This window comes from Grus americana, chromosome 1, assembly GCF_028858705.1.
Source record: "Grus americana isolate bGruAme1 chromosome 1, bGruAme1.mat, whole genome shotgun sequence".
NCBI lineage: Eukaryota > Metazoa > Chordata > Aves > Gruiformes > Gruidae > Grus > Grus americana.
In genome coordinates this window covers 153,375,955-153,395,968 of record NC_072852.1, presented here as the reverse complement: position 1 = coordinate 153,395,968, position 20,014 = coordinate 153,375,955, and the positions used below count along the sequence as shown (strand labels likewise).

General features: G+C 42.6%; 1 protein-coding gene across 3 annotated transcripts in view; it reads right to left on the bottom strand.

Moving 5' to 3' along the window:
• Nucleotides 1-722: 722 nt before the first annotated feature.
• Nucleotides 723-20,014, bottom strand: part of TUBGCP3 (tubulin gamma complex associated protein 3) — a 68,459-nt gene continuing 49,167 nt past the window's right edge. Inside the window, exons 16-22 of one of the 3 annotated variants that reach the window (XM_054801598.1) lie at nt 19,612-19,680; nt 18,659-18,794; nt 15,941-16,029; nt 15,675-15,806; nt 15,159-15,299; nt 14,701-14,817; nt 723-1,061 (exon numbers count right to left, since the gene is read on the bottom strand). In XM_054801598.1, the coding sequence (XP_054657573.1) occupies nt 1,056-1,061; nt 14,701-14,817; nt 15,159-15,299; nt 15,675-15,806; nt 15,941-16,029; nt 18,659-18,794; nt 19,612-19,680 (690 nt within the window). In that variant the 3' untranslated portion in view covers nt 723-1,055. Of the gene's footprint in view, nt 1,062-10,652; nt 11,796-14,700; nt 14,818-15,158; nt 15,300-15,674; nt 15,807-15,940; nt 16,030-18,658; nt 18,795-19,611; nt 19,681-20,014 lie in introns of those variants that run through there. The other 2 variants (XM_054801579.1, XM_054801589.1) reach the window with 2 other exon arrangements.

Genomic DNA, 20,014 nt, shown 5'->3' with positions numbered 1-20,014 from the left:
CCGGGTTTTTTTCTGAGTTTGTACTTGTGGAACTTAATTTATGGATACTTCAGCTACCTGTAGTAATAATAATTATGGATACTTCAATTATTTATATAATGACATCCTTGCAAACAAAAAAAGAAATTCCCTCCTCCAATATCTGGACAGCAATATATAAATATTTACAAAAGAAAAATAGCCAAGGAAAGAGAAATAAAGTAGCCTTGATTACCCAAGCTGTTTTCTTTCTAACACATCAGATTTTGAAAATAAACTGCACTTTCCTTTGGCGGTATTGAAGATATTTCCTACACAGTAAGGTCACTCTGCTTCTACAGTTTGTTCCTGTACAGTACCCCTAGAATTTCCCTACTAAATGACTTTTATTTGTAATATTAACCTTGAAAACAAACACAGAAAAAAATTAAAGTATGAAAGTTTGTCACAAATATATCACAGTATTGAAAATAAGCATAATTACATGCTTTATATAGTTTCTTAACAAGAACATTAGGTCTGAGTCCAAAACTCTTGGCTTTAACCGAAGTGATTGCAAACAGAGTGAGTATATATAGAAAAGAATTCTATTTTCTTGTTAAAAAAGGAAATGGTGCTTTCCTAAACAAAAGAACATGTGATTTCCTGGACACAGACCCAAGTTACAGTGGGGAGAGACCAGAAAGCTCCAAATTAAATATCGCATTCATTAAGGATGATTTAAGAAGTTGATTGGAAGAGGTTCAATCAGCCCATTAAGTCTGGTAATTCTAGAAATGTCAGTGTAAAAAACCCTACTCTTTTTTTTTTTTTTTTTTGCTTTCTGCTATACAGTGTCACACAATCACATGACTGAAAACATGTTGCCTGCAGAAATGGTAGACACCGATCACGCACGGTTTGGTTGTATTACGTCAACACTGATTGCCTTGTCCAACAAGAGGTTCAACATCCTTCGGATACCGAGGTGCAGTCCTTCGCAGTTGTTTCACATATGTGAGCTCCGTCTGCCTCTAGTGCCCAAGGAGACACGAAGCCTTGGCTCTCTTGCTTTATAATGTTCATTGAAGTCCAATCTAAAGCTAAGAAACCGAAGGCTTTCGTCAGAACTCGTTGTCAGCAGGACCAAGAACTGCTGGACGATTCCCTGAAGGAGAAAGAAAAACCCAAGAGATAGCTAAGACGACATCACTGTTGTGTTTTGCGCAGGGATGCCAGGGGGTGCTTGGGCCTGGCAAGGAGGCAGACGGAATCCGGGAAAGGGCGAGCACAAGCATTTATACCCAATCGTTAGCAACTGAGTTATGCTAGATTCATTCATTCTGCAAAAACCCAGAGCTTCGTTTTATCTTCAAATGTCTGCCAGGCACTTTAGAGTCTCCAGTGCAAACAATTCGGTCTTTTAAACACACCCTCCCACTCCTTGCCCTGCTGACACTCTCCATCTGTCCGAAGTCTCCCAAGCTGCAAAGGAGCTGCCCTTCTGCCACTGCCCCGACCTCCCAGCGCGGTCCCACCTTACCTGGGAGTCCAATCCAGGACCCAACCCACGAAACAGGAGACAGCACCCTGTTTCCAGGTTATATGGACAATGCAGGCCAGACCACTGCTTGCTTCAAAAATACGTATTCGATGTGAGCCATACCTATAGCAGCAGGTGTCACCCCAGCACCGCAGAGCATCTCCGCAGTAGGGCAGTCGGTGCTGCTGACCCAGCCAGCTCCCAGCAATTTAGAGCAAAACTCAACTGCAGTCTAATTATTGCTAACAGCTCTTAAAAAATTTGGCCCAACGTTTCTCAGGGAGGGAGAAGTGCAATATTTGGACACAAATAGCAAATTTCTCATGGATTTGAAGTCCCCATGTCAAAGTCCAGGATCGCTACAGCCTCCAGCGAGAGTCACCGGTATTTTTTATCTGGGGACACTGTTCTCTTTTCCATTAGACCTGAATACGAAGCACTGAGCTCCTTTTGACAATGCAGCAATTCGTTCAGCAAGGCTCTAACTTAACCAGATGGCAACTGGAATTCTTAATGATAGAAAAGACTACAATATAATTAAAAATATGTGGCTGTTACGATCCTCAACCTTATCTTAGAAAGCCATAGCAAATAAACAGCACACATTAATACAGAAGTTACACTTCGGCTGCACTTTGACTCAGAGCTCATAATTCAGATCCCGGACTATGAGGCCAGAGCTGAAAACGCCTCATTTGCAATTCTCCGCTGTCCTCTAAAGGCTGTTTCAGGAATTTCAGCCTCGGAGTTTGAACAGCAAATTGCTTCTGCTCTGTGCCCATGCAGCAGAGCGCAGGCCAGCGGGTGGAGGAAAAGTGGGAGGTTTATGCAGAACTTCAGCTGGAGCTCTGCAAGCTGCTGCAAGGGATTAGTCTGGCCAGAGACAACGGAGGCATCACGTCTGTGAGGCGTGTGACGCCGCACCGGCAGCGTCGTTGTCTCTGGCAAGGGATGGGATCAGCAGGGTTGCTATTATTCTGCATCCTGATACGCTTCACTCGCCTGGAGACGCTTGCAAGTCGCTTAGCGTGTCCGGGTGCCTGCTGCAAATAGTAACGTGCATCCAGATCAGCTTGCCAGGATGAACTTAAAATTTTGATCTTGTTTGGTACCTACCTACACCTTTATAAGATGTACTTGAGGAGTTCTTAATTTGTAATGGAGAAAGGTCAAGCCTTAAAATAAGGCTACAATTATATAATTGCCCATTAAGAAACCCTATAGTTTAAGTCACAAGCGCCTGTAAACTTCTACGCAGCTGTTTCTTCTGAGTCACTTACAGTATTGCCCTTTAATGTTCTTAATTAAGGAAACGATAACATTTATTCTTTTATTATACCTCCTGGCTACCATCCAGTTACTCTTTTTGTAATTATTTCCTATTCTGTTATTACTGTCTGTTTTGCTCTTTCGGTTTGCAGGAGCTTTGATTTGTTTTAATTTCCAAAACTTTTTGCCTGTGAAATACTGGAGCCCGTGCACTCGTTCTAACTCTAGGATGTCTGGATCTGACAGACGCTGTTCCTCTGCTGCTTCACCTCTCACAGCTGCTCTGCCGCTTTTCTCCTAGAAGATGGGACATGGTGTCTCTTCACGATGCCCAAACTACTTTTTGCCTGTTTCTTTGGTGTCCCCTGAAGACTTTTTGAAAATGCTTATCTGTTTCTTTTGCTCACAGGGGCTTACGGAGTAGATGTAATCAACTAATTGCTCCCGTGGGCAATGAAGGAACCTGGTTGATGGAAATATGAAAGGCCTGGAGTATATTGTTTGTAAAGCCTGTACCATGTAGAGCTGAAGTACAAAGGCAATCTGAGTGCAGGTTCTGGGAAATTCAGAGAAGGTGTTTGTGTAATGCTGCAGTTAGGATTATTTGTTCATTTATGGATTTCTAAAGGATCCCCTTTTCCCCCAACTCTTGACTAACTTCATCTGTCAAGAACTGCATTTGCAAGATCCTTTAAACTCTCCTTCCTCATTGTATCAAGGATCTCAGAAATGCCCTAGATGTCTGAAAGGGAGAAATGAGGCTGGTGAGGAGGGAAACCAAGGTGAAAGGGAAATTGTGACATGATATTGTCAGGATGTATCTGTCTTCTTTATTTCTCAGTCTTCTTTGAAAACAAGAATGATGAGAGGTTTAGGAAGTAAAGTCACTCCGTGTTTCCTCTTCAGTCATTTTGGGAAACACTGATCTCCAAGTGTTCTTGCAGCTAGCGCAGCACTTGTGTCGTCTGCACTGTTTATGGAACCCATTTTCTGCAGCATCTAACGCCCTGTCTGGCGCTTTGGAGAGAAACGATGTCGGCTCATCCATTCCGTTCTAGCTGAGAAATCTGTATCATGTCTTTTTCCTTAGCAAATAAAATGACATAATAATTATGTTCATAGTGGTCCATTGGCGCTTTTATTAATTATGTGCATATATTACATATATATGTACACAAAGAGTATAAATTTATACTGCGTTAATCTCTTTCATAGGATAAGAAACAAAATATTTCAGTTTATTTACAGACATTTTAATAAGATGGGTCACAGTTGTCAAAAATACGTTCTGTTTTTGTCTTAAACTTTAGCTGTGTTAATAAAGTCACAATGAGTGAGGATTCTCCTGGTTTTCTCATTTATCAAATACTATTTTCACCCCACATTTTACATTCTCTTTATGCTTTCTGTTCTCCACTAAATAGTGCAGTTTTACTCCTATCCACCTGATGGTTAAATTACTTGTTTTCTAGAGAATTTTATTTTCTTCATTTTCTGCCTATTAAAATATGCTCTAATTCTTAGTTTTAGAAACCAGAGTGTTAAAGGAAAGTTCCCATTTGCCTTTTTAGTTGCTGTTGTAAGCCTGTCTGTAATTTCCCTCTGTTTCTTTACGCCCTTCAGCACCGTTCGTTAGAAAGAAGAGGTAAAGCTCAGTACAAACACCCTCTTTGAAGAAGTGAATGCTGGGCCGTGTTGGAAAGCGAAGCAGAAGACTGTGTTCTTTGCCGCTCTCTTGGCAATTTTTGGAAAAACTTTAAAGGATGATGAAGTGACCTTGACAAGTTTTGGGACTGTTCCCATTGTGGAAGTGAGAGGGTTCCTAGATGCCTAACTACTTTGTTCTTGTGGCATGTATCCTCGAATGCAAATATTTGGTGTTCGTCCTCCGTGGCGCTGGAATATTTCATACAGGGGATAATCAGCCTGCGACAGCTTTTTCCTGTCATATCTTTTAATATTCAGACTGATGGTAAAAATCACTCCAACTGCATTTTCCATCCTCTAATGTTTAGCTAACTTAATTGGTGTTCTGATGGCTTCTGGAGGAAAACATTTCATAGAATTTGTTCCACAAAGAGCTAAAGTAAATTAACTGTGCGATGATAGAAATTTCACCTCCTACACGCCTCGGATTTTTTTTAAAAAATGTTTTTCTTTCTGTACTCTTTCCCGAGCATCTCTTTGGTCATCATTTGCTGTCTTTCAGGATCCCTTCTCTCCTTTTGTGAGTGACTATCCATCACCTCGGTTTCTTTGACGTTCGTGACCTCTGTATTCTCTCTGACCCCATACACCTCTGCTCGCCTCCTTTCGCCTGCACTCCCATCTCTGTTTCCACTTGTGTGCAGCTCAGGGTTTGCCCAATGATTTTATGAGAGAATGTACAGTATTGGGTAGTCAAAGTGCATTAGCAAAAAGCTAACTTTGGACCAAAAAGAAGGAAAATAAATACTGACTGAGGCACCTTTGCTGTTCTTCTGGTGAAAGAGAGTATCAAGTTAACCCTTAGGACTGGTTCGGATGCCTTAAAAACCACATTGCTCCAAGCTAGCATAAAGAAGTTAAAATACTATGGAGCCTGGCTTAATACTGTAGAAAGACTGAGTGGTTTATATGTTAAATTCTTAGTATTCTCTGTCAACCAAAACTTAACATTTTCACTACATTTTAAAATTGCAGTTCAGCAAGCCCTCAGAGTGACGGATGAGTGCTTAAATCAATGGCTGCAGAAACTTTTCACTCTCAACAACTGCAGACTAAGAAAGAGAACACTTTACTTGTGGCTGTTTATTGTTATCCTTGGCACTGTAAGTAATTTTGGCTTGTTAAATTGGGTAGAGCAGGCGACGGCTACAAAGCCCTTCTAGAAAGCATGTAGAATTATTTCCTCCGACTTCTGAAACAGCAAGTTCTTGTATCTGTCCCTGCTCCACTGACAAAGGTTTGCACATCTCTTGCAGCTCTCCCAACTCTTTTTCCCTCTCTCCAATTAGTAGAATCTTATTAGAGGTTAAAGTGATATTTTAGGTTTCAAGCAGCCAAAAGAGGATTTTCAAAACGACTTAGGCGTTTCTGAGAAGTCTCTGAGCACCTTTAGGTGTGCGTGAAACGTGCTCTGTCGTCTCTGAGGCTGCTCATTCAGGTGAAAATTGAGGTGAGTACACATGTGGACACCCGCAGCTGGTTTCGAAGTTCAGCATTAGGAAACACGCATGAAACACCAGAGACAACTTCAATCCTTCAGTCTAGGAGGTTTTAAATAAGCTTCAATTTTCTGTCCAGACACTTCCCCCCCCCTTTTTTTTTTTTCAATCATTCATTACCTTTCAACTCTTAGTGTGTGTTTAAAAATTTACATGTGCACTTGAAGAGTGTCCTTAAGACTGAAAACATTGTTAGATGTGGCATACTGGAAGTTACGGTTCTCACACTGACCAAAGGGAATCAGCCATTCTCGATAGAAATGCTGTTTTGAAGAGCTGAAAAAGCTCTTGTCCAAAAAATGGACATCTTACATATGTGACAGGAAGAAGACAGAATCCTTCCACAACTAATTTTAATAAAATAAATCAGATGATAGATTTAGGTTTTTTATAAAGAAAAGCATTCTCCTATGTAGAGTTGAGAGACCTTGGCAGTTGTTCACTGCATCTGTTATGAGAGGAGAAAATCCACAGGGCCTTGAGTAAAAAATAGAATCACTAAAATAAAACCAGATTATGATTATATTCTGTCCTTGATCTCCTACCCTAAACCTATAATTAATTCACTGAAAAATACATTCTACTGTGGGCTTCTGCATTTCCTAGTGGATGTTTCTAAGATATTAAATTACATCGTAGTGGACCCTGACGCAGACAAGCTGTTGTGACTTACGGAGGGAGATAAAATTTTCAGGGGCTGTTTTTTAACTTTTTCTTCTTCAGAGTTCACATTGGTTAAGATATAATTTCTGTGTCAGTTACCAGGACAAACATCCCTTGTAGTTTAAGAGAATAAGACATAAATACTTTCCAGTTCTTTTCCTTTAAATGGATTTATGATATTGGCAGCACCGCATGGATAGCCCTTCACCCCAGAAGAGTTTTGCATCTTGTATGACATCCCGAGGTGGGTGATAACTTTATCCCCAGTTTCTGCATTTCTGCTTTTTACTGCAATTTTTCAGAAATTTCTTTAGTCCTTGGCAACTCTGCAAAGGAGAGTGCCGAGTATGCGGGGGCAGTTAGTGACAGCCCCAGGAGAGGATGCAAACAGCAGGAGCAGCCCAGAGACGGGACCACTTGGGCACTCAGCTGCATCCGTATTTTCAGACACCGTAGCTCCAACAGAAGAGCATCGAAATTGCCACCCAGAAGCCTGCATTACATACCTTACAAAATAAAGAATAGCCTTGAAAGAGTAAATGTGTCGTTAAGAATGATAATCTTTAACATTGATTGCAAGTAGATAAGCCGTTCAGTGTTAAAAAGTAAAATAAAAGGGTAAAACTCCTATGTTTCTCTTTAGAAATGTACCTGGCTGCTGCCACCCACTGAAAGGTAAGCCACTTGCGCAGCCACAGCAGAAGGAGGTTGCCCACTTTTACGCTAAGTGTGCACATTGATGTAGAATTCAGTATTGGCCTCCAGGCACAAATGAAACTCAAGATCATTTATCTCTCACTTTTGTTCGGAATTGCTGAATCCAGCAGCCTGACAGAGGCCGGGCTGCCACAGCCCCACAGCCCTGGCTCCAACCAGTAGCAAGGCTCAGGACGCATCCCCCAGAGGCACGCGCGCACAGGGCACACGTACGCACCACGTAAGTACGTACGTATACGTGGCTGGCCACACACGTCAACCCAGATAAACACGCAGCACAATCACGTGAACACAAGTAGCATCAACAACCTCTGGCTGAGCAGGATGGAGGGCCACTAGTGGGAGATACAGATATATTAGTAGGAGATATCTCCCACTAATATATCATATATAAAAATAAATTATATATCTATATCTATGTAAGTACAATGTTGTTCTGCACCAAGAGGTCAGTGAGAGAGAGGGAGGGTGCAGACTTCTTTCTGGATCTCAGTAACAAAGGCCTGACAACAAATGGCTTAACAAAATAGCTGGTTTAATATGACAGAGTAAAACCAGGACTATAAATAGGATAAAAAGAGGAATACAGGTAGTCAGTTAAAACCTATGCCCCTTCAGACACTGGGCACCCCGCATTTGTGCAGCACCGGTCAGAGCCTTCATGGATTTTCCCGTGGTGTGCTGTGCAGGTCCTGTCCATGGAGGGTTTCCTTCTTCCCACGCCCTGGCGCGCAGGATGGGCTGGCACGGGGCCCTCCATCGGGTCCCCATACAGCAGCTGCTCAAGCCCCAGGCACGAGGCCCAGTAGAGCAGCCATGTCTGCTCAACATCACTGACTCCTTGAATACGCCGCCTTCTGCAAGGCTCCCAGTACAAACGTGGATGTCTCCAGTAGCTGGGCTTACACACAGAGCCCGGCCAGCAGCGGACCCCTGGACCCTCTCACCTCCACATACGTACGTCCTCTCGCTGCAGTGTCTGCACCACAGGCGCAGCTCCCACCCGCGATCCCGCTCCAGCCGCTGCATGCCCACCCCCATCACACACACCCAGGAAAAGGGAAAGGGATTTGGTAAGGAGACAGGACAGGCTGCATTGACCAGGTGAAGGGAAGGCTGGAAAAACATACTGACCGGCACCCTATTTACATACAACCGGCCCTTTTTATCTGCTCATCCCTCCATTTTCCCCACACTTTCTCCTTCCAAAATCACTGGTCAGCTGGTTAAATGTCTGCTGAAGAAGAGAAAAGGGCGAGTTGGTTTTCCCAGCGTTCTTGGCTGGAGGGCTGCTCCGTGCGGTGCAGCATTTCTAGGGAGAGCATCCCGGAGTGCAGTTTGCTGTGGGCAGCACTGTTAGCATTGCTGTAGCGAGAGCTTTAGACAATCAGTCTCCTCCTTCACATTGATGAAGGTTCTTTCACAAAAACCACGCTCTGTGTTGTAGAGAAGCAGCACTGGGCAATGCCGACTGCCCCAAAGAGGGAAGACCCAGCTGCAGGTGAAGGCAAAGCATAAATCAGCAGAAGGAAAAAAAAAATATGGCTGAAATTGCCAGAAAAAAAAAATCAAAGATGATATCACTAGCTCCCATCTACTCCCAGGTGATCTTCCAGCAGAGCTGGTCCAGTTACTCAGTGCCAGGCACTCGGAACCTTCCCCCCAGCCTGGTGGTCAGAGGGGGTCCAGGACTGCTGATGGCTCTTCCCCAGGTAAAGCCATGTCTGAAGAGGAGAGAAGAATGCATGCCACTGCCTGAGGAACTGAAACTCAGGAACAGTTCCTGGCCACTTCCAGGGGGTATTCCTACAGAGCTGGACAGGTTATTCTCTGCCTCGCCTTTTAAATATTTATCGATGCATCAAGTCTCAATTTTCTGCTCCGTTTTGAAGTGTAGGCGCTCTCCTACAAGTTATTATGACAATACTGTTGATACAGTTATTTCCAAGGCCAAAGGAAGATTTGAAGTATTGATTGCTCAACTTCTCATCCACTCTCTTGATGAAAATCTGGCCCTAACAGTATAAGGCCAACAGATGATCACAAAGATTCATCGTTTTGTCCATATATTTTTTTCATTGCTCCATCTTACTTGAAAATGGGTCACTGGCTTCCTCAAGCTATGCTCGTTATACCACAACTCATCAGTTTTAGTTTAGGATCAGAATCTACAAAAAATGTGTAGGCTGAAATAAACATGATGGCTTCTGGGTTAGGGGCTAAAAGACCGGTCTCCATCCATAAAGGAGCACCGAGGACGATGGCAGGTCCCCACTGGCCCAAGTGTTCTGTGCCTCATGTTCAAAACGTCCCCCTCAGCCTGGCAGAGCAACTCCTGCAGCAGCGACGACTCTTCCCAGATTGATGGATTTTTGTGAAGTCACCCCAAAATGACTGTTCCCAACACGGCTGCTACTGCAGGTTTCCTGCATACTGCTGGATTCATTTTAGCACCGAAGGGAACTAAATCTTGCTCTGGAACTTCTCCTCTAGTTCTGACATTGATGTTGCCTCTCTGGCGTGTGGGGAGTCTCATGACACGTGGGATCATGTAACATATCTCAAGGCAATGGCCAAAAGTCCTGTGCAGCTAATCTTTTCCCCCAAGAGCTCTGGCCAAACCACAATCAGATAAGCTTTGTAGTTCTTTCACACTTTACAAGAACAATACGCTCCCACCACACCCACAGAACCAGAGTCCTCCTGCCTGTCAAGTGATTTGTGACCTCGTGACGCCAAGTTCGGCATTCTTCAGCATTCCTTGGGCAAACAGAGCATCAGTGACTTCAGGGCACATATCTTCTTATGGCCACAACACTGCTTGCCAAATACTCCCGTGAGGGTGGCTGCACCAGCAGGTCTTTTAAGGGCACAGGGTTAGAAACCTGACGTGTTTTACTGGACAAAAGCAAGGTCTCCAGGGCCTGCACAGCAACGGGAATCCTGGTGTCCGGGAGGGCAAACCCGCTTGTCCAGGGCTGCAAGTCAGTGCATCGTCCCCATGAGGGTTCACCTCCATCCTGACTCACGGCAGCCTCACCTGCATGGCCTGGCAAGTGCCTCTGCTTCCCAGAGGTTCAAGCCGAGTAAGGGCAAAAGGCAAACAAAGCCCTGGTTGATCTGAGGGTAACTGTTAATTAATGAATCGCACACAGCTCAAAGTATAGATAAGACTAGTACCAAAATCCTGTAATGGTTAGGGATCTGTAAATCAATACACTCCTAACTGGAAGCTTCTCCTTTCTCACCCTGTGGTTAAAATCATAAACTTTGAATTACAAAAAGCAAAACACTTGTTTGAAAGATAATCGTGGTTTTATTTTTCTAAGCTTGCACTTGTGGAACATAATAAATGACCTGATATAATGACAACTTTGCAAAGGAACCTCCCTCTCCCCAACATCTGGACAGCAATATATAAATATTTACAATGAAAAAATAGGGAAGGGAAAAGAATGAAATCAACATTAGCCAAGTCAGTTTGTTTCTACACATCTGATTTTGAACACCAATTATTTCATTCAATTCAATCTTAACCAACACTTTCTTTTCACAGTACTGAGGCTTTAATTTCATTTTTTAGATCTTATGTGCAATAGATACAATCCTGTTCTGCTTCTATAGTTTTCTCCTGTACAGTAACCATAGAATTTCCCTACTAAATTTTTTATTTCAGTTTAACTTTGAAAACAACAAAAAAATTAAATATAAGTTTATGTCTCCTGATACAAAGTTTCTCACACAGTCAAACACATCACAACACTGAAAATCAGCATAATGAAATGCTGTATAGCTTCTTAACAAGGACATTGGGTCTGGGTCCTAATCTGTTGGCTTTAACAAAAGCTCTCTTGAAATAGAACAAGTACATATAGAAAAAATAACCTTCTTATTTTCTTGTTAAAAAAGGAAACGGTGCTTTCTATAAACAAAAGAAGTGATTTTCTTGACACAGATATAAGTTACAGTGCAGAGAGCTCAGCTTAAAATAAAATTGGCATTTGTTTAAAAGGATGATTTAAGAAGTTGATTGGAAGAGGTTCAATCAGCCCATTAAGTCTGGTAATTCTAGAAATGTCAGTGTAAAAAACCCTACTCTTTTTTTTTTTTGCTTTCTGCTATACAGTGTCACACAATCACATGACTGAAAACATGTTGCCTGCAGAAATGGTAGACACCGATCACGCACGGTTTGGTTGTATTACGTCAACACTGATTGCCTTGTCCAACAAGAGGTTCAACATCCTTCGGATACCGAGGTGCAGTCCTTCGCAGTTGTTTCACATATGTGAGCTCCGTCTGCCTCTAGTGCCCAAGGAGACACGAAGCCTTGGCTCTCTCGCTTTATAATGTTCATTGAAGTCCAATCTAAAGCTAAGAAACCGAAGGCTTTCGTCAGAACTCGTTGTCAGCAGGACCAAGAACTGCTGGACGATTCCCTGAAGGAGAAAGAAAAACCCAAGAGATAGCTAAGACGACATCACTGTTGTGTTTTGCGCAGGGATGCCAGGGGGTGCTTGGGCCTGGCAAGGAGGCAGACGGAATCCGGGAAAGGGCGAGCACAAGCATTTATACCCAATCGTTAGCAACTGAGTTATGCTAGATTCATTCATTCTGCAAAAACCCAGAGCTTCGTTTTATCTTCAAATGTCTGCCAGGCACTTTAGAGTCTCCAGTGCAAACAATTCGGTCTTTTAAACACACCCTCCCACTCCTTGCCCTGCTGACACTCTCCATCTGTCCGAAGTCTCCCAAGCTGCAAAGGAGCTGCCCTTCTGCCACTGCCCCGACCTCCCAGCGTGGTCCCACCTTACCTGGGAGTCCAATCCAGGACCCAACCCACGAAACAGGAGACAGCACCCTGTTTCCAGGTTATATGGACAATGCAGGCCAGGCCAGCACTAGAGCACTGCTTGCTTCAAAAATAGGTATTTGATGGAGGTTATACAGCAGCAAGCGGCACCCCAGAACAGCAGAGCATTTGCCAATCAGGGCAGTTGGTGCTACAGACCTAATAGCTAGACTCTACGCATTTGGAGTGGATTTTATGTGGGACTTGCACTTGGCATGCGGGAGGCATGCTTCTGGAGCCCATCTTCTTATTCAGCTCTAGCCAAGGGACTGCAAGAGCTCCACAGAATGCAGAAAAGGAGAGGACTTTGGGAGGATGGGAAGACTCACTTGAAGAGCTCATTCCTGATCTCCACTAAATATTAATGCGGACATGCCCATATCCAGAGTACCCCATTACTTCCAAAGATGACAAAAGCTGGCCAGGGAAGTCTTGCATGGAAAATCCATAGTAGGGCTCAGCAGAAATACAGTCCAAGCAGGCAAAAGCTACATTGCCAACTTGTAGCAATCCTGTAGAGCCCACAGACTACAACCTATTTACAGCTTACACTTCTTAAAGAATTTGGCTCTATTTTCCTCTGGGAGGGAGAACTGCAGTATTTGGACCCAGAAGCAAATTCCTCCCAGATCTGAAGTCCTCACATCAAAAGCTCAGGATCTCTACAGTCTTCACCAAAAGCCACCAGTATTTTATAACCTGGGTTATAAACACTATTTTGTTTTCCTTCCAACTTCCAGATGAACTGAACTCTTTTGACACTTCATCCAGGGTAGCTATAGCTTGGTAAAACTATAGGCAATAAAGAAACAGATCTGATGAAAACCACCACAGAGAAGGACTGGGAAGTGCTCTGCACGTGCTGTACAGGTGCTAAGTCACAACTATAGCTGCTATAAAGAACCAATTACACTGTTACAAGGTAAAATGAACGTATGGGTAACAAGCCAGCAAAACCACTTCAACCTCATTCATTTACCTAGGGAAACAACACATGCTTACATAGAATCATAGAATGGTTTGGGTTGGAAGGGACCTTCAAAGATCATCTAGTTCCAACCCCCCTGCCATGGGCAGGGACACCCTCCACTAGACCAGGTTGCCCAAAGCCCCATCCAACCTGGCCTTGAACACGTCCAGGGAGGGGGCATCCACAGCTTCTCTGGGCAACCTGTTCCAGTGCCTCACCACCCTCACAGTGAAGAATTTCTTCCTAACATCTAATCTAAATCAACCCTCCTTCAGCTTAAACCCATTACCCCTTGTCCTGTCACTGCACTACCTGATAAACAGTCCCTCCCCAGCTTTCCTGTAGGCCCCTTCAGGTACTGGAAGGCTGCTCTAAGTCCCCCTGGAGCCTTCTCTTCTCCAGGCTGAACAAGCCCCACTCTCACAGCCTGTCCTCATAGGAGAGGTGCTCCAGCCCTCTGATCAGCTTCAAGGCCTCCTCTGGACTTGCTCCAGCAGCTCCATGTCCTTCTTATTCTGAGAATCCCAGAGCTGGACGCAGTACTCCAGGTGGGGTCTCATGAGAATGGAACAGAGGGGGAGAATCACCTCCCTCGACCTGCTGGCCACACTTCTTTTTATGCAGCCCAGGATACAGTTGTTTAATATTTGTCTAAATGTGTATTTATGGATATTAAAATAAGGAAGAAAGATACAAGAAATGTCAATAGCAAGAAGGAAGAAAGCAGGCCCTACAGCTTTAAGTCAAACTCAGTAGCAACATCATTAAAAAATCCTAACTTGAGGCACGTCAAAGGTGATAAGTAAGAGAAATTAAAAGGTATACCACACAACATCAAGAGTACCTCACATGTAAAAGTCAAAAGATGAGTTGGGATAGGGTTTTGGTTTTCAGTTAACCTGGGGTCTAATCCTGAAAGGCTGCTGTGGCACATAGTGCTGCCCACCCCCTCACTTTCACAGCTTTCTGGAATGCTTTCCCTGAAATCTAACAGCTGATTTTCCTGGGGAATGGGAGCTTTAGAATCATATGTAACAAACTGAGACAAAACCAGAGTAATTTCATGAAAGAAAACAGCCTGCACACATTCCCCCAAACAGCTTACCCATTGTCCATCCCAGTGCACTTAAAATCAAGTGTTAAGCCCTTAATAAGGATCCTTTCTGCAGTCTTTAATAGCAATGACTTACAAAGATGGTGAGAAGAAATGGAATGCAGAAGGAATCCTATTTTTCCAGATTACACCAGAAGATAGCTATTACTTCCACTGCTGGAGGAAGGAGGAGACTGCATGAGAAGACTATTCCTTTTTGTCAGGGGAACATACATGATCACAAAACCTGCCGTTTACTGAGGAACAGTGAATACAGGCTTCTAAGTAGAGAAGCAAAAAATTAAGAGCTAGATCCACAAACTGCACACATGAATACAGAAGTTACACCTACTCAGTATTTGCAATGCTTTTCTACATATCAAAGTTCAGCATATAATCTGATCATATAAAAATATAATCAAAGGGCACCTGGTAAAAGTGAGTGAGTATCCTCAGCTGTGAGCACATTTTGGGTATTGAGTCTTGAAATTCTTTCATCCTCTTGCTCTCTTCTTCATCTTCTGACGCAGTTACACCCCACTTGCCCTACACAGAGACCAAATGAGTTAAAAGGTCAAGTGTGTGTCACATGATGAAAGTTGCTAATTGGACCACCTTCTGCCCAGCTAGACCACCGTGTTTAAACAAACCAAGCACTGCCACAGAAAGCCAAACACAGAGCCTCTAATACTGAATCTATCAGTCCCCTTGGTGGTTGTACAGCACATGAAAGAAATCTGAGGTTAGCAAAGCAGGTGAGTCTCGCTTCAGCACTGCGTGTCCCACAGACTGACAGTAGGGAGGTAGGCATGGAGCTACGGCGTTTTTGCAAAAGAATTCAGAATATTAAAGCCTCTTCCTTTCCTTCACTTTTATCTTTACTGTACCTCAAGCTCACGCTGTTTTTTCCTCTCTTCAAATTGCAACCTCAGCTGCAACTCCTCCAAAGCAGCTCTGTACATTGCATCTTGGGCATTCTGGAGCTCAATGATCTGATCAAAAACAGCTCGAAGCTGGTTGAGAAGTACCTGTGAGACCGTTAAGCAACAAAACAATGAAACAGTTGTACAGCAAAACAGTTTCAAGTTATTACCACTCTTTGGAACATGAGTAAATTAAATCTTTTTACACACAGCCAGAGAGACTGTTTTGCAACCCCCTAAGTCAGTTGTTGCATGATCGCACTGCTTCTTAGGACCAAACCCAACTGCCCTATATTCTAACAAGTTTTACAGTCAGCATCTGTCACTGCGTCTGGGGAGTATGTACAGCGCCTACCATAATAAGGTCTTATATAAGAGGAAGAAAGATTACTTTACCCCTTGCTCCTACAACATAAAAGAAGGTGGTTCCTAATCACCAAGATCACAACGCTACAGTTTAATGCAAAAGAGAAGACTTACCCTGGAATCGCTATCCAGCAAGCACCGAGCTATGATTGTGTCTAGAAAAACTTCATGAGCTGCAATGATGTGATCCAAGTCCTGTGCTTGTTGGACCTTGTTCCAGAGTTCATCCCACGAACACTCAAGCACCTGGAGCAATGATTCAGGATTGGGCTGTTTTGATTTGCTAGATGACAAGCTCTTTGAAATTTAAGACACACAACACATACAGAATATTAAAAGTACTTCATTTTTAAGCAACTAATTGGGTGGATAGAGTATACCTCAAATGTAATGTAATACTGCATTTGATGAATGAAATGGACCATTTCTGATGCCAGAACGTGACACTGATGCAGCACCCCAGAAAGCTCTGTAAAAAATCCAAAGAGATGGCATGTTAAAGACCGCAAGGACAGGCACAGCCATCAAACCAGCTTGGTAAACTTTTTTCTACCAAATTGAATACTTCATAAAACAGCCACTAATCTTGGATGACAGCAGCAATACTGCCTGGCAACAGATGAGCAAAGTACATTGCACAATTATCTCCTAGAAAATATGAGCCAAAGATGACACTGACTGCGTGTTCAGACAGTGCTGGAAACTTGCTGAGTATCACAAGTGAAAAAGACCCTCTCAGTCCCAAGAGACCAAAATGCAGTTAATGCCCTTTGTGTTCTTTTGGTTGAAAATCTGAGGCCACAGATTTGCAGTTACATCTGGGGCCTCTCGCATCTCTTACCATTAGCCTTCAAAACACACTCTGTATTTTGCCTTACTTAACTACACTGAGACCAAAAGAGAGGGTGGTTGTGACAGGGGTAGGGAATTCATGGCTCATGTGGTTCAAGTTTGATTCCTTGATCCACAACAGAGACCCACAGGTGAGTCACTAATGGCCTCAGCTGCTCACCTGTAAGAGAAGGTACCTCTGTTGCAGAAGGGTATTATCAAGATTACCATCAACTGCAACAATTCTCTGGAATGAAGATACTCAGCCTTCTGGAATCAGGCAGATGTCCAGAGGAAGTAATTTCTAAAAAGCTGCCAAAGTAATTTCCCACTGCAGACAAGCTATGAGACTACTACAAAAGGAATTCTGTTTTCGTATCTTGGGATGTTACAGAACCTTCCAATAATCTGAAGGATATTACAACAAGCTACTCTGCTCTTCATTTCCTATTCATTTGCAGGAAGACACATTATGTTACTATCTACTTCAAATAGGATCAATGAAAAAAAAACCTCCAGGGTTGGCTAAACAACAGAAATTCTTCAGCATTGTTGAGCTGGATACATCTGTGCTACTTCTTCCAATTACTGATAGGAAAAGAGTGAGCTTGATGCTACTGCCTAGAAGTACTCGTTTAAAGCATTAAAATCCCTGGCTGTTAAGACTTTTTGGGAATTGTGAATAAAGCTGTCCTTGAAAGTCAGCGCTACCTCTTTGTGGTTGAAAACCAAAGGACTCTGCAGCTGCTTCTGCCTATCAGTTACTGTCTTCCATTTGGTGCTCTGTGACTGGAAGAGCAAGGTACTGTTTTGGAGGGAGAGAGAGAAAATAAAAGCAAGTTCTACTACTTCTTCATAAATCAGTGCTGGGGTGGAGTCTCCATGCATTTCAGAAAAAAGCTCTACTTGCAGCTTCCATCTGACATGCCAGTGAGCAAAAAAGACTCTTGTCCCTCCAGGCAGCAGGTAGTACAGGTCTTTGTAAAAATACTCTCCTTTGTCAGAGGCACAAACTGAGAAATACAACATTCGGCTCCTTCTGCCAACAATAGCTGTAAGAGCTTGGCCAGCATTTTAAATGTCTGCGTTACTTAAAACATAGCCAAACCTAAAGGCTACAAGTAACTGAGCTTTTTCCTACAGAAGACTGCTCCATGGCAAAGCATAAGAAAGGCCTCCCTGGGGAGGGGAGGTGGTGGGGGGAGAGAAAAAAAAAGGAAGAAAACCCAAACTTCCTCTTGAGAACAAAAGAAAAATAAAATCCTAGCAATGGGAGACAGCTCCAGCCTGAAGACCTCAGGTGATGAGAATAAAATCTGTTAAATATACCCTAGTCTTAAAGGGAACAGAAAGCAAGAATGCAATACACCACTGGTTTTGAGTCAAACAAGCACTTGTTTGGGACAGGGAAATGACAGTAAACTAAATCCTATCCCACAGAAAGAGAAAGGAAACCTAGTCATCCTGTTCATTTTCAGACATCAGCCTTGTGCACTAGGGCAGACTTTACAAGAGCTTGTTTCACAGCAACCTTCTGGGGCCAAGGTGTCCACTCCCACCCACCAAACAGTTCTGAACTATAAAAACAAATTTATCTTTGCCACAAAGAAGCGTAACCCTCAATACCTAATTTTTACTGAGAGAAATGTAGATAAGTAAAAAGCAGTCAAGCTTGAGCCAGTACAGATGCTCGCAAATATGACTATATTCTCAGCTGAGAAACAGGATCAAAAAATCCCAGTCCATTAAACATACACCAGAGTCACTACACTTAAGAGCTTTCCTATTTCTTCTCAAACATCTGTTTCTTCTTATCTTAGCCTCTTCTGTTCTTAGCTAAACAAAAGCAGTGAGTCAAGTTAAAACTAGTAGATTCAGAAGTGTGCACATGTGAGACTTACTACTTCCAGCACAAGAAAGAGGGAGACATGGGGTACAGATAGGAAGGCATCAAGGAAAATGACTAAAAGGGCACGGAAGAGTAACGGTCTTTTTCTAGAGACATGGGATGTTTCATCTGCTCACTGCTACAAAAGCTCACAACCAAGGATTAAGTAAAACAACAAACAGGAAAACTTCCATTTACAATACTGTTATTTTATCTTCACCATCATCTACCATTAAACAGTCAGTCAAGAGGAGCAACAAAACATAAAATTCACCTGTCCAAACAGACTTTTTTTTCCCCTCTTAACACACAGTTTAAAACAAGATGCAGTCATCTAAATCCAGTTTACAAGCATGTCATCAATTTGGGCCTCTCTCACCTGGTATACTTTTCAGAAGCTTTGCATTGCACATGTGCCCTTTCCATATATCAGTAAGAATATACTCCATTCGCTTCGCTCTCCAAAGGAAATTAAATACTCTTAGATAATGGCTCATGCACTCACGTGTAAATACCTACAAAACAAACAAAATACCAGTACAAATTCAACAGACACGCCATGTGTTCTGAAGGACCAAGAACCTCTTCACATTCCATCTTATCTGATCCATGCAGTTTATTGGTAAATATCGTCAAAACCAAATCTCTGGAAACCCCAGAGCTTTTGGAAAGATCCTCCCTCAAGGGCTGAACTGAGTTACCTAACATTCAAGTATGAACAGGGCAATGCAGGAAGTGTAAGAAGGGGTGAACATGACAAAGCCTAAAGATTTCACTCTTTTCAAATTACACATGAAAATTCCTTCTGCTGGTCAGACGCACATTTCAATGTCCAGTGCGTGTAAAAAAAAAAAAAAAAAAGGTTCTTTACAAGTTCTTTATAGAGGCTAAATGCATTCTGATCAACAGTGCAGCTATTTTCTCAGGAATTCTAATGAATGCTACCTATCAAATTTCATTTAGACAGTACAAATAAGTTAGACATTCTTCAGTTCCTTCCAAAATATCCCAAATTAGCAGCTACAAACTAGTAATAATGGAAGAAGAGGAGCACTTCATTTATTAAGTACTTGCTAAAACATCTGCTGGAACAAATGAATTACTGGTTTTCAGTAATGATTGTTTTATGTGTAGCTTTTCAGCACTCACAGTTAATTTATAAGAATTGAGATTTTGGCTCAACTGTTTATGCAGTAGGTGCATCCTAGATTAAAAAAAAAAGTCTCTCTGATCTTACACTCCAGAATAAAAAAAAAAAGTTTATTTCAATTAAAAATATTTAGCAATTCAATTCACTGAGACATGTTCACAGCCAGTAGTATATGACATTACCGTTGCGATTGGTCCATCAACATGATAGTCCAAGCTGAAGACATCCCATCCGGTGTCCCCAGGAGATACCTGTATTAAAAAGATACGCTACTTTCAGTGTATAATCAGAGCGTACTAGTGCTGAAGACTAACTCTTGCTTACTCTTCCATTCTCCACAGCCTAAGAAAAAACAAGCATCTACATCAATACAAGATACAGGAGTTCCTTGTCAAAAGTAGTAGAGTAAGCAAAAATTAATTGAAGTTTGACTCAAGGGTGGGATTCATCTCACCAAATTGTTGGTGTTTTAATATCGATGTTTTGCCATTGGAACTAGTAAAGGAAATGAAGGGAAGGAAAAACTTCTTAGGCAGGACTCAGCCTAAAGTATAGGCTTATTTCAGATGCTACAGTTCATCAGTT